Genomic DNA, 14,770 nt, shown 5'->3' on the forward strand with positions numbered 1-14,770 from the left:
AATTATATATTTAAATATATACAAATAATTATAAATTAGGCATTATATATTAAATTTATGCATTAAAGTATTATATGTATAAGTTTTATAATACACAAGCACATATAAATATTATATAATAGACACCATCATATTATAGAATGGTTATATAATAATATAATTATGCGCTTGTGTATTTCAATTTGTGTGTTCATGTTGCCGCCTCCCCTCCCTTAAATAGAATGAAAACTCCTTGAGTGCAAGGGCTGTTCCTTTTTCTCCTTTGTATTTTAAGTACTTCCTCTAGCAACTGATGTATTGCAAGTATTAAGTCTTTACAGAATTGAATCCTTAGAAACAGAGTGCTGGTTTTGTTTTATCTTATAATAGAGAAAGGGACAAGCTATCATCATTCTCTCAAGTTCCTATAAAAAAAGACTCATAGATGGGACAGGGGAGAATGAAACTGGCTTCTGATCTACACATAACTAAATATGTACTATTTTTGTAGCATAGTGAAGATTCATAATGAGAAAATTTGTGAATGTGACATGTCTGATTTTCCCAGAGGTCTCCATCTGGGAAAAAATTTTCTGGAAATGAAATCTGCTGAAATTTGTTGTAAAGTTCTGTCTGATGGCTTAAAGTAAATTATCCTAGAATATACTACTCCTTGTCCCCAGTTTCTAACCTCCTTAAATATATATATATGTATATATATATATATATATATTACTACAAGATTCACTTTGAAAAGTTAGCCATCCTCTCCCTCCCCACCCCCATGCCATTCCAAAAGTTGCAAAGACACTGAACTGAAATGAGCAATTTTGAGCTGCCACATTTTTGACAGAGTCTGATTTTTCATTTGATTACCAATCATTTTCCTTTTTGCTATTTTGGCACCAGGCTCTCATATGACAGTTTCCCATCATTAAAGCACTACTTTTCTCTCATTCTTTCACTTCAGAAATCACTATGTTGAATTTAGATGTCTAGCCATAATAAGTGTCAGAAAACAGGTCACCAAGTCTAAATTACATTGAGATTACCAGGCTGCAAACTAAGCCAATGTTTCAGAAAAAATAGAGGGTAACAATGAGCCTTTACTTGGATTGCGATGTGTAACTATCAAGCTAGAAATCAATCAATGGCAGTATACAACAGAAGGTCATCATTTTATGCCCTTTTGATTACTGATTATCATTTATCCACATTTAATTTGGGAGCATCTCACTCAATAAAGACGAACTTGAAGGGAAACAGATAAAAGATAAATATACATTTTTACATATCGAAATGAAACACATCATTACTATATCTGGATTTGTAGTGCATTATATATTGTCTGCTATAACATTGAAAATATTTCCATTTTTGAAATATAGTATTTTAAAGATATGCTTAATTTATTGATGTTATTGTTGCCTTTTATACTATGCAATTTGAATGGTTTCTTTCATTTGGAGATTTCAAAACATTCTATTAATTTAAATCTTGATGATATTGATGTCATTAATGTCCATAAAATGCCCATTCAACAGAATAATATTATATGAGAAAAGTGATAACAGGAAGCTTAATTCATTTCAAGCCCAGGAAAAGAGAGCAAGTTACAAGTAGTCCTAGGAATGGCACTCAAAAATTGAGCCTGAGGTGTGTGCACTCCAATTTAATGCTAGACTAGCAAGATTGATAGAGCACATGAAAGAATCCCCAATGTGGTTATATGGCACTGGTGAATTACAGGTCTGCTCTAAACTGATGAAAGTTGGTGATTTTGTTTTTCAGAGAGGGAAATATTAAAAAACCCCAGTTAAGGATTTTCTAGGATATTTGTTAGTATGTGTAGGGGAAGAGCTTAAATGGGTTATTGACATGCTACCTATGACAGTCTAATATTTAACTATTGCTTTTAAAAAATATGTGCATTCAGGTGACTTTATTGAGTGATGATAACAGCATAGATTCACAGCACCTAGAATGAATAATTCTTTCACTGTATGACAGTGCAACTGAGAGTGAGAACAGTAGATAAAATGCTAAACTGAATAACAATAAAACCCCAAAAGTTACATAAAAGAGTTACATATGCTCTGTTACCCAATAGGAGAGTATGTATCCCTCACATACATGTCTGTATGTACATGCTTATATTGGCATTATTAATTCACATATGGCTAATTATTTTCCCCACAATTAGTTCTCATTTAAAGTTAAGGATGTTTTCTCATATGAAAGGGAAAAACACATTTCTGACTATATCTTCAAGTTAGGAAGATCTGAGTTCAAATTCTTCTTCAGAAATTTACTAGATATGTTACCTGGACAAGTTACTCTCTTAACTTCAATTATCGCCTGAATGTGGATGATTCCAAAATCTATATTGCTCTCCACTCAACAGTCTACAATGTATAAAGGAAGCTTGTTGGTGTACTTCTCCCCATTGGGTTGGGGAGACCTGCATTTATGGCCCACCTGTGACATATACTTGCAGGTTACTCAACCTTTCAGTGTGATTATGTGACCCCATGAGATCATGGACAAATTTAGTGCTTCACAATCCTTAATACTTGATGTAAATTGCAAATTTTTCCCCTTTCTGTTTCAACTGCCAGTATCTAGGTTAAATCTTTCATTGCTCTGGGCTAAGATGACCACAAGAGCAAACACCCAACCTGTAGTTTTTCATGATTTAAATCTATTTCACAGAGTGCAGATGGATCAATTCTCCTCAAGGCATAGAGGGAACCACGTTACTCTGATACAAGATAAGTTCTAAACTCCTCCAGTCTAGTATTCAAGAGGAGAGATGCATATGTATGAAACGGTGGGTTCACACTAAACTCGCCTTCTAGTCCTAAATTCCACTCTTTTATGCTATAGTCAAATAAGATTTCTCAGCAATCTCCAAACACCATGACCTCCTTCCATGCCTAGATCTTTGTTCATTCTATTTCCTTCTTCTGAATGACTAATGCCCTCTTCACTCTAGTCCAATACTATATCCTTAAGCCTTAGAGGAACACAGAATTTAGATCTGGAGATCACAAAAACACAGAAATCATAGAAATTCACAATCCAAATACATAGTTAACAAGGTGACCCAGCAGATGGAGTACTGGAACTGAAGTCAGGAAGACCCAAGTCAAATCTGATCTTAGACTTTTATTAGCTGTAAGACCCTCTGCAATCATTTGAAACCTTTCTATGGCTCAGTTTCCTCATCTGTAACTCTCAGGACTGTGGTGAGAATAGAATAAATACATGTAATCACTAAAGAACCATATAAATGATAGCTTTTATTATCCCCAAATCAATCTACAACACAAGATATTTAACTGGTCATTCAGACTCTACTTGAAGACCTTCCATGAAGAGCAATCAACTACCTCCCAAAACAATTCACTCCACTTCTGGCTAGTTGAACTGCTAGAAAGTTTCCCACCACCATCACAGATCAAATAAGGTCTTCATTTATCCGTTTCCAGCTTTAATCTACTACTCCTAGTTTTGACCCCCAGTGCCAAGCAGATTAATCTTATAGCCTTTTTCTATTTAAAGACAGCTAAAATTATTTCTCTTTTCCTAACTATATCCCCAGTTCCATCAATTAATCCCACTTATTACACGGATTCCCTATCCTGGCTATTTATTCTCCAGTTTATCTGGTCCATTACTAAGTTGAAGGATCTGAAAGTGGTATATTCTTACAAGGGAAGAGTACCGAAGAACTTTTTACCTCCTTATTCCTGGACACTATTTTTTTTCCATGTAGTCCAATACCATTCTAAAATTTTGACTATTCCATTTTTCTGTTCACAAATACTGAGCTTGTGGTTCACTAAAACCCCTGGATGTTCCTCATACAGCCATACCTTCCCTCTCTGGTACTAGCAATATTGAATTTTTGAGCCCAACTGTGAGACTTTATATTTTTTTTTTCCCTTTGAAATTTCATCCTATTATTAGATTCAAGCAAATGTTCTTGGTTATCAAGGTCATATGAATATTAAGTAACAACTCTGATTCAGACCAGATCCTCTGAGAGAAGTAATTATTTCTTTCTTATATTAACAATCAATTATTGCATTAGGACAAAAAGTTTCCCCCCTTCTATACCCTCCTTCCTATAGGCTATTTAGTCAGCCTTTGGAGTTCAGGGCTGATAAAGAAATGAAATCTTGGTCAGACACACCCTACTGGGAAAATTCAGATCTGTTCAAGAGGAAAGTAAATTTAAGTTAAAGTGAATTAATGGATTCCTGCCCATTGTGTTTCACTCAGACAGGTCTGGATAGAAGTAGATTCTTGTTTCACCTATATTAGCCTAGATGAGGTGATAAGGACATAGATAAGTCTCTTTTAAAAAGACTGTTTGATCAGAATAATGTCCTCCAGAACCTTATTAGAAGAAGCCCTATCTCTCATTATAATATTCATTCTCTCATTACTTGTTAACCAATCAAAGTTGATTGCCACTCTTCCAAGGGCATTATAAGCATTAAGTGTGTTCAATGAGGGGTCTTTGGCATTTGAGAATGCCACTGACAGTTTTTTATTAATTATCCACTAACATGAATAATATAATGACTAATTCCCCAGAAATTTTCTGAAACTATTTTATGTCATACCTCAGACTAAAAATCCAGTGCAACTTCCATTAAACCTCCATTTCTTTAATGAGCTCTGCCTGAATGTCCCTTCTCTAAGTCCCAGAAGCACTTTATTTATAATACTTATTAGTACTTTTTATTTTTTATTACTTTAGTCTTGGATGTATAATTATCTCTGTGTTGATTTTATTCCATTTATTATGTATCGAGATTGTGTACAGCAGAGATCATGCTTAATACTCCTTTGTAGTCGCCACAATACCTACCATAGCACAATAATTGCAGACTGGAACTGAATGTACATTTTCAGACTTGCAAATATATAGGAAGCTAACAAGATTTTGACACACTAGATTTGCAAAGCAAATTCTCATCTATGGTGTTTTGCACATAATAAACACAGTAAATGTCTAGTGAATTAAAATGAAGACAGGTGTTTAAAAGTAACTTCTAGGTCAAGTTGAGAGAAGGTCAGCTTTCCTTGAGTTTCTCATTGCCAGACAACTTGGAATGGGAGAGGCACATGCCCTAGTCATGATAATGATTGAGTTCAGTATCAGTTGGTTAAAAACAATAAAGAAATGAACAAACGAACAAATAAATAAATAGACACAGAAACATCCTGATAAAAGGTGAAGAATCTTCTCTGCAATCTAAATTGCTCTGGTATCCACAACATGAAAAAGTTGAAGAGAATCATTTACCCTAGGGCCAAGTCCTGGCATGCCTCTCTTGCATCATTTATGACTATGGAACATACTTCTAGAACATTAGCTCTTCACTACGAAAGGTAGCACCATATAAGATTTCTGTTGGGCTATCATTATGGACCATTAAGATTCATTATTTCAAAGTAAACTGGAGATTGTAAATTCTTCCTTAGCACTCTGGAGTTTTATAAAATGGTATTGATAAAGTTAATATCCCTTGTAGGGATATTGCAAATAACATCTGTATTAATTGCAATGTTTTGTTTGATATTATTCCATTCCAATTCCCCCCCAAAAAAAAAATTTCCCAGTGGAAGACAGGATTGATTATGCTTGCCATTGTGATACTCACATCAAACTCATTGAGGGCGGCCGCCAGCTCCCCAATGCCAGTGTGCCCTTTGTTTTCATCAGTTGGTGAAGTAGCCTGAGCTGCATTGGAAATGCCAGCAATAGCTTCCTGGACTTGTTTGAACACGTAGTCCCGGTTGGCCCTTGTGGCAGCCACATCTGGGTGACGGAGAAATGCCTGGGATGCTGTGTACAGCATAGTGGCATTCTTTTTCAGGGCCCCTCGGGCAGCTGCCATCTCATCCCTACAATGAGGGTCCTTCAGCTCCTGAACAAATGAAACATGGAGATATACCATAAATATACGTTTGGTTTCAAAAGCACTTGGAACCACAGAGAGAAAAGGAAACTGTTAAATTAAAGATGAGAAAACAAAGGCCCAGATGTGCAATGCCATATCCTTAATGTCACACAGGCAGAAAGCAGCAGAAATGGGACTCCCTGTTTATATATATATATGCACTTTCCAAAGTTGGAGCAGAATGGTAACACATTGAGTATATATCGGGCCCCTCATAGTCACCTTGCCTTACCTTTTAAATAGTTTTCATTTCAGAAAGACTTGGCTTCTCTGACAGTTCAATTCTTAGACTTTTTGGCAAAAAAAATTAAAAGAATCCCAATGATTAGGAAATCAATGTTACCCTGAAGTCAACAGAAAAGCTATTTGCGAGTAACCTTAACAGAGTGATTAAATACCAAGAAAATATTTTCTCCTTTTGAAGAGATAATGTTGATAGAGACTTGGTCCCTAGTGACCCCTCTGTGGGTGAGTGAATGGAGGTGGAAGGCAGAGATATTCCCACTATGTAAAGGTCATGGGTTTAGAATTGTTTCACAATATAAAACTGCACAGTCTCAGAGTTGGAAGGGACATCTAGAGCTGCTTAATTAACTTAAGAAATAAATAATTCACCCACTGAAAAAATAACCCCCTATTAAAACAAGTAATCATTGAGCCCATATTTAAAGACCTCCAGTAGGGAAAAGGGAGTTAGAATGTGGGCTGTTATATGCCCAATACCTGGCTCAGTGACCTGGCCCAAAACACATGCTTACTGAGCTGAACTGACCTTTCCCTGGGCCTATCCATTCCACTGTGGAACAGCTGGGATAATCAGGAAACATTATATCCCTGTAATTCTAAACCTATATCTCTGCAGCTTCCAACAAGAATCCCTTATTCTGTACCTTGGGACTAAACAAAGCAAGTCTAATTCCTTTCTAGGTGTCATGGTTGATAGGGTGCTGCATCTAGAGTCAGGAACCCAAGTTCAAAATCAGCCTTAGACATTTATTACTTGTGTTTTCCTAGGCAAGCTGCTTAACCCCTTAGATCCATTTTCCTAATCTGTAAAGTTGGGAGAATGATAGCACATCCTCTATAGTGTTGTCAGGATCCAAGGAGATCACATTTGTGAAGTGTCGCCACCATCATCATCAATAACCAATCAAAAAGATCATTCAAACCCATTAAGGCTATTTTCATGCCTGCTCCCATGTTTTGTCTTTTGCAAACTAACAGTTCTCAGACTTTTCAGTTAGAATATTCAGAAAGCTGTCTTTTGCTAGAACTTTTTTTCTACTGGCATGCCCTCATCTGGTGAGTGACAGGAGAGGGATGTGCTGAAATCAAACTCAATCTGAGAAATGCACATGAGATCTGCTGACTGTGCTACGGGTTTATGACTGTGACAAAAGATGATTATCAAATGATCATGCATCTGTTTGCCTGTCTTTGATCACCAAGTCCAAATGGATGGCATCCAGCAGTAAATGCTTGAACTGTATATTTGAGCCCAAGAAATGGATGGATGGATAGAAAGTCACACACTTGCCATACATAATGAATACTCAAGTAGCTGAGAAAGGGATGTGAAAGGAGATTCTGAATAATCTCATCACTGCCATCACTATCACACCTACACTTTTAACCCACATTGGTCTGATTAAAAGTGAGAGAGGTCAGTCAGAGAAGAGAGTGTGTGCACATATATGTGTATGAATGGCTTTCTCTGAAAGCATCCCACAAGGGGATCTTCTTAGCAGCTGAGAATGATATAGAAAAGGACAACCCTAAGCACTCTTCAACAGGAAATTCTTTTTATTTGTTTGTGAGAAAGGAAATTGAGTTGAAACCACTATAGTTTCTGAGCTAACCTGGCAAGTGTTAGAGTTTCCTGTTATCATATAAAAATGTTTAGCTGGGGCGGCTAGGTGGTATAGTAAATAGAGCACCTTCCCTGGAGTCAGGAGGAACTGAATTCAAATCTGGCCTCAGACACTTAACACTTGCTAGCCATGTGACATTGGGCAAGCCACTTAACCCCAATTGCCCTGCCCTCCCCCCTCCAAAAAATAAGCAAAAAAATGTTTAGCTCTGCCTTTTTTAGTCATGACTTAAAAAGTCTGTTAGTTGTGCATAATATAAAACAACCATCACCACCACCACCATCATCAGACTACCATGTTTGATTTTTTCCCCATGTCTTTCTATGCTGATGTGAATGGGGAAGGGAGGAAGAAACTCTTCTTTATAAGAAATCTTGGGAAAGTCATGTCCTCTTTCAGAGCCTTGCTTGCCTCATTTGTCAAATTGAGGGGCCTGGAGTACACAATCTCCCCGGATCACAGAATTGTCAAGTTTGCTAGTCCCAAAGCCCATTTAATCTAAACCATTTATGTAAAGGAATTCACATTGCAATGAAGCCAGTATTCATTCTCTGCTTGAAGACCTCTGACATAGTAACAAAACATTCACTGACTATGGATTATATAACAATAAAAAAGAAGGCAATGAAAGAAATGCTAACACAAATTTCTATTCCTAGCTTTCAAGCCATACCTTATGTTTAAGAAAAAATAAACTCAAAGTAACATTAACATACTCAGGGTCCACAACTAACCAAGACTCATCCATTAAGTATACATCCTGTGCCAAGAACTGGGACTGGGCAAGGTGCTGGGAATACACATGCAAAAATGGGATATTTCCTATACTCAAGAACCTTATACTCAAGTAGGAGGACAGAACATATATAAATTAGTCATGGCCAGGGGAGGGAGTTGTGGTCTAGACAGTCACAAGGAATTTAAGTGGAGCCACAAGGCAAGGATTGGCCTATCCTTTCAGTAGCATTGATACTATTCATTTAATTATTTTTCTTAGAGCAAGAGCTGAGAATTGGGAAAGGTGGGGTGGGGGAGGCTTAAAATCTGAAGTCAAGGTGCATTCCCTGGTATCTTAGTGGATGGCAGGATATGATGTAAGTATGGTCTGGAGTTGCCTAAATATAATGGGTTAACATGAGTTTTTACTTACTTATATTCTAATCAAAATTGATCATCTAAGTTAGGATCATCATCTTAGGTTTTTATGGAACCTGATGTGAGCTAAAAAGAGAAGATATTTTTCACTTGTATCAGAATATAATGATTTTCCTTTGAGACTGCATTGAATCAGAGTTGAGAAACTATGATCTCAAAAATCAAAAATTGCTCCTGAAACTGACATAAGGAATAGGCTCCAATTCAAAAGATTTTGGCAAATACTAGGTACTCTGCTGAATAAAAAGAACCTACATGATGACATGAAACCTAGCAGTTCTTCCTCTCTTCTGAAATTCCCCGTTTCCTCACCTGTTGTCTTCTAGCAGCTACATAGTTCAATTTCACCATCTCTTTTCCAAACTCCTTAAAGCGATTTGCAAGGTCTTGCTCATTTGTAGCATTTTTCACAGCTTCCAGAGCTTCTTCAACCTAAAATTAAAGCAAAGGCAAAAGCATTAAAGCTAAAAGATGTCTAAGATAAAATAACATAATTTAAAATTGTGCTATTAGAACATTTTAAATTGACTTTCCACATTCATGGAAATGTTCAGAATATGTGTTCATATGAATCTTCCCTGCCTACCACAAGAAGGAGGAACCACTGTTGAACTTTTATTAAATATCAATGGAATTTTAAAGAAAAAAATTAAAGTCACTTAAGTGAATTAAATCAGCATTTATTAAGTCCATAATAGGGTGACAGACACTCTCCCACATCCTAGGTACCAGACCCTCATTCCAATGTCCCCTCAACTCTGTGCTCATGGTCATGAAACTGGAGAGAGTAAATATGACCTCTCTCCAGGAATACTAAAATGGCTTCTTCACTACCAGCATATAAGGTCTTCTGTAATCTGATTCTAATACTGTTCACACAGAAGGGTGTCTATCTATATTTTGGGGGAGAGGAACAATGCCCAAAACAGTATACATTTATTGTTGAACCACCAACCTGATACCAACAAGTCAACTTATTGAATAAAATCAGGATATGGAATATTCAGGTGAAGTCATTGCTATGAAACTTACGACTTGTGTATCTTTGGGAAAATCATTTAAGTCCTCCATTTTTGAAATGTCTAAATTGAGTATTAGGATATGTATACCACATTTCTCACAAAGAATTTTTTTTTAAGCAATTGGGGTTAAGTAACTTGCTCAAGGTTACTTGGCCAGTTATTTGGTGTGGGTGCCAAGTATCTGAAGCTGGAACCGATCCCGGGTCTCCCGATGCCAGGGCCGGTGCTCTTACTCACTGCGTCACCTGGCCACCCCAAGAATTTGTAATTATGAAGGAATTTAGACATTTGAATTATCATTATTATGAAATAATTGTAAAATGAATTGGCCTGTTGGTTACTTTCACTATAAAAAGATAAGAATAGACAAGTATGCTGAAATCAGCCTGTACAGCATTATTAAATTTTCCAAGGAGCCATGACTTCTCAGGAGGCTACAAAGCGGGGCTTGATTTATTGTTTTGTTGATTGTCTCTACTTTTGAATGAGACAGAGAAAATGTTAATGTTGTAAAATAAACTTAAATGGGTATCTTATGTATGTATGGGTGTATGTATATGTATATGTGTGTATCTGTGTATATATATATGTATATACTCACACAAGCATGTGCATATATATATGTGTGCACATATGTGTGTGTATTCCTAGGTGTCTTCATTTGAATAGCTTGAGGCTTAAAGAACGATCACAGCAGAGTGCTAGCTAAGACAGCAGAAAACATCTACTCCAACCACACTCCCCATGCCACAGGCCCAAATCCAGATAAATTCACACCTGTACCTACCTAGGTGCATAAACACCTGGACAAACACACATACACACACTGCATTTTATACAGCTCTTAAAGCAATAAGACCCTGGCCATATAGGCTTTGATGAGAAAGAAGGGATAATCTGGCTGGAAATCTGTGCAGGGAACAGCAGACTAAGATAAGGTATCAGATTCCTATACAGCAAGAACTTTTGGATGCTCTTGCAGCAGGTACTCAGAGGGATCAAGAGATCTGAAAAGTTACAAGAGACAGAAGCAGGGAATAACCTATGAATGTGTCTGAATTTCATCCAGAATTTACTCTATTGGTTTGTGTCTTATTAACATTCAAGTTATGCCTGATTGAATGAAATGTCTCAGTCTGAACTTGTCCCTGAAGTAGGTCAAACAGACATGGGGAAGTACAACCATTTCAGGTATTTAAATAAAATGCATTAAAATTTGACCAACTTTTCCAAAAGCAGCAATAGGACTTCCTAATATCATTGATTTACATTCCATAATGCGAAAGTAGAGTGTAGAAAAGACAATGATTACTACCATTAAATCTTTTATCTAATAATGCAGTTTAGTTTCATTTATTGCTTCATTTAAAAAGACTAATTCATTGGAAGAAGAAGATAATTTTAATATGAACCAAGTTATTTATTGTAGTATATTCTTTTCAAAGAACCTCAAATTAAATGTAACTTTTCATTTTAATTGTACACACTGAACCTCTCTTTAATTTCTGTATTTAATTAGGGAAATTATTAAAAGGAAAATACACAACTCAATATAACTCTCCTTCAAGAGTCATTAAAATAACACTGACTAGAATTAATCTACACACTTAGAAAAGCAGTTAAATAATTTTTGTTGCCAGTGCTTGATTTTGTTTGGTTTCATAAAGGCATGTGAGACAAACATGCTGTATCTTTCAGTAGAGTATAAGCTCTTTGAGGGGAGCTTTCTTTTTAATTTTTAATTTTCAAAATCCCATCCCCTAATCTAATTGCAATAAGGCCCTTATAAGCTCGTATAATTGATGATTATCCACCTACACCCTCTCCCTTCTCTTAATACAAGTGGAAATTATTATGAGGCTATTTCAAAAGCATTTTTGATCTTACAAAGATTCTGAAAACTTATTTTCCTCAGGCATGTTGAGGGATCAATGAACATAGAGAGCCCAGGACATTTAAATGGAGAAAGGTCTCCAGATCAGTGCATCCTGTCAGCTTAAATATGTTTGATCTCAGCACATTGCAGGCTCAGTGCATTGCAATTCAACAAACATTTACCACTGAGCCATAAGCCAACATCAAAAATAAACAAACAAACAAATAAAGCCCCAGAGTTTGCCCTCCAGAGCTATCATTCTACTTGAAGCATACAAGAATTACAGACATATGTAAACATGATTTAACATGAGAAGGGGAAAAGCACCTAGGCAGGGGGAGGCAGATTAAAGAGAGTTTCCTTGAAACAGGAGACTTCCCATAATACTCTGGGCTTTAACCTGGAAGAAGGTAGATTTAAGGAGATAAACTGTGGTGAAAAATAATCACTTGAATGTACAGCAATGAAACTAGGCATTGATATTTTCCAGAAAAAATGGTAAATCAGTGGGGAGAGCCTGAATTAAACTGGGTGTCGGCAAAGTGATAACTGTTTGACCTCAAAAATAGGGACAAGGCAAGAGCCTATATTGGCCAAACCAATCTATGTCAAGACTAGATATATTTTTCTGAAATTTAATAGTATCTTATTTTTCCAAATTATGTATAAAGACAATTTTCAAGACTAGATTTATGATGGATTTTCATGTGCCCATAAACTCACCAATTCTACAGTTTTAAGGATTTACTTTCCTTTATATTTTCTTTAGTTAGAGCAATTTTATAAAAGATACTCTTGTCATTATACACACACACACACACACACATACACAACCAAACACACACACACACATATACCCACAATTTGCTAGCCACTGGAAACATATACGGTATATTGAAGTAACCATAATATGTGGGTAGTAGTTGAGGAGGAAAGAAAGACATAAACTAGTTACTGAATTAATTAAGGAAAGGAGAAGAGTGACTTGGATATCAGTGGACAACAGCTACTCTAATTTTGATTGGCTGATAGATAGAGAAGGATTGAATAAACCTCAAAGGAGAAGAGGGTAATGAGGGATGCAGGTAGAGTATCGCAAAGTACCTATGGGGAGCACAGATTATTACAAACACACACCATTTTGGACAGTGAGAAAAGGAGAGTGAGTTAATGAGCCAGAACTGGAAAGGGTGGCCTGGGAGGCTGAGTCATCGGGAAAGAGTCAGGTCACTGCAAGAACCATAAAAAGAAAGAAGTGATAAAGGAAAAAAAGGTTTAATATGAAAGCAAGGTTTTGCTTATGGAGAAAATTGTATAGAGAGCACAGTGGAAATGAGGTGTAGTTTTTAGGGTATGATACTGAAATATTTGAGTTGACTAGGAGGGGATCAGACAGCATTCAGTGGGGGATGAAGAAAATCATTTGTAAAATGGCATCCAAAGTTTCATGATCACTGGGATGGGGAGATGGAGAAACTTGATAATGATTGCAAATGAGTTCACCAGGGGTATTAAAATCACTAGCATTTGGCCTCAGGGTGGTATCCTGTCAAGGAATTAGACAGCTCAGACTAGGTGGGGTCTAGTGGTGGGAGATGACTGACATTCATTTCTCTCCTATTCCTGAAGGCAGGTCAGGTCAGGAACTAGGTGGAGGAAGCAGGAAGGAATAGTGTTTCTCTCCTCTGAAGGCAGAGAAGATCCCCTTGTAGTAGGGGAAAAGTCAGTCCAGAAGACTAACTCATGACAGAAAGGTGCTTGAACACTGTCTCTCTTATCCCCTACTGGAAGGAAGAGGCCAGATAAGGAGAATGACTGTCATTGTAATGGCATCTCTCTGATCTCCCTCTAGCAGAGTATGGAAGATTTGCCCCTACTTTGGCAAAGAGAACCAGAGGGAATACATGCATAGCCAGGTGACCCTCTCTTTGGTCCATCTATCCTGAAAGGTAGACTGAAGGACATCTGGAAAACACGAGCATGGGCTGTTTTCTTCTTGCTTAGAGTTGCCTCCTACCCATTTCTTGCACCCTTGCCTCTGTAGAGCTGGTTAAAAACCATATCCTAAACTAGAAAAGGATTTCATAACTGTATAAAGAAAATAGAAGAAAGCAGTGATGTCTATTTCCACCCAATTTATGAAGACAATGCTTAGCCTTCTATAAGGTCAATACCAGTGAGAGAGAGACAGAGAGAGAGCCAGAGAGAGAGAGAGACAGAGAGAGAGCCAGAGAGACAGAGACAGAGAGACAGAGAGAGACAAAGAGAGAGAGAGACAGAGAGACAGAGACAGAGAGACAGAGAGAGAGACAGAGAGAGAGTCCTGTATTGTTAATGGACTCATGATGGTTTTTTAAGTATTAATTCCCTCTTTGGGACAGAAAAATTGCTTTCAAGGAAAACAGAAATAATTATTTCTCAAAGGCCCATAATAACGCCTATTTTTATATAACAACATGTTCTACTGCTTGTTAATGAGAACCAATTTCAGGACTTTGTTTCACTGTGATGCTCATAACTTAACTATTCTCATTAGTTTTCACTAAAGAAACCAGATGCTGGCTTTGCATTTATGTTGGTTAATTCAAGACCCTTTTGAAAAGAGAATGTTAATAATGATTTTCTGCTTACATAAAAATATAGTCATAGTCTTAGAAATCTTAGACCTGGAGGGAAGTCTTACTCCAATCTATTCCTTTGACAGAAAAGGAAATTGAGACCTAAGAAGATGCAGTGGACTCCCCAAAGTCCCAGAGATAGCATCTGTTACACTTGGTCATGTAAAGTGAGTGATTTGCCATAATACCCATGATCCTCTCTTATTACAGGGATGTCAGAGACCTTTTGGTAAAGTAATGTTGAAAAAAGAAAGCTCTTTAGAGATTTTTT

The 14,770-nt window shown here is 36.8% G+C and overlaps 1 protein-coding gene across 3 annotated transcripts in view; it reads right to left on the reverse strand.

Annotated features, from left to right (window-relative positions):
* Nucleotides 1-14,770, reverse strand: part of CTNNA2 (catenin alpha 2) — a 1,588,763-nt gene that overhangs the window by 1,023,541 nt on the left and 550,452 nt on the right. For all 3 annotated transcript variants that reach the window (XM_069065925.1, XM_069065916.1, XM_069065933.1), the window contains exons 5-6: nt 9,296-9,415; nt 5,658-5,924 (exon numbers count right to left, since the gene is read on the reverse strand). In XM_069065925.1, coding sequence (XP_068922026.1) covers nt 5,658-5,924; nt 9,296-9,415 — 387 coding nt within the window. The remainder of the gene's footprint in view (nt 1-5,657; nt 5,925-9,295; nt 9,416-14,770) is intronic.

The sequence above is a fragment of the Petaurus breviceps genome, unplaced genomic scaffold (genome assembly GCF_028583685.1).
Source record: "Petaurus breviceps papuanus isolate PSGF00001 unplaced genomic scaffold, PetGlider_PUasm1.0 139, whole genome shotgun sequence".
NCBI lineage: Eukaryota > Metazoa > Chordata > Mammalia > Diprotodontia > Petauridae > Petaurus > Petaurus breviceps.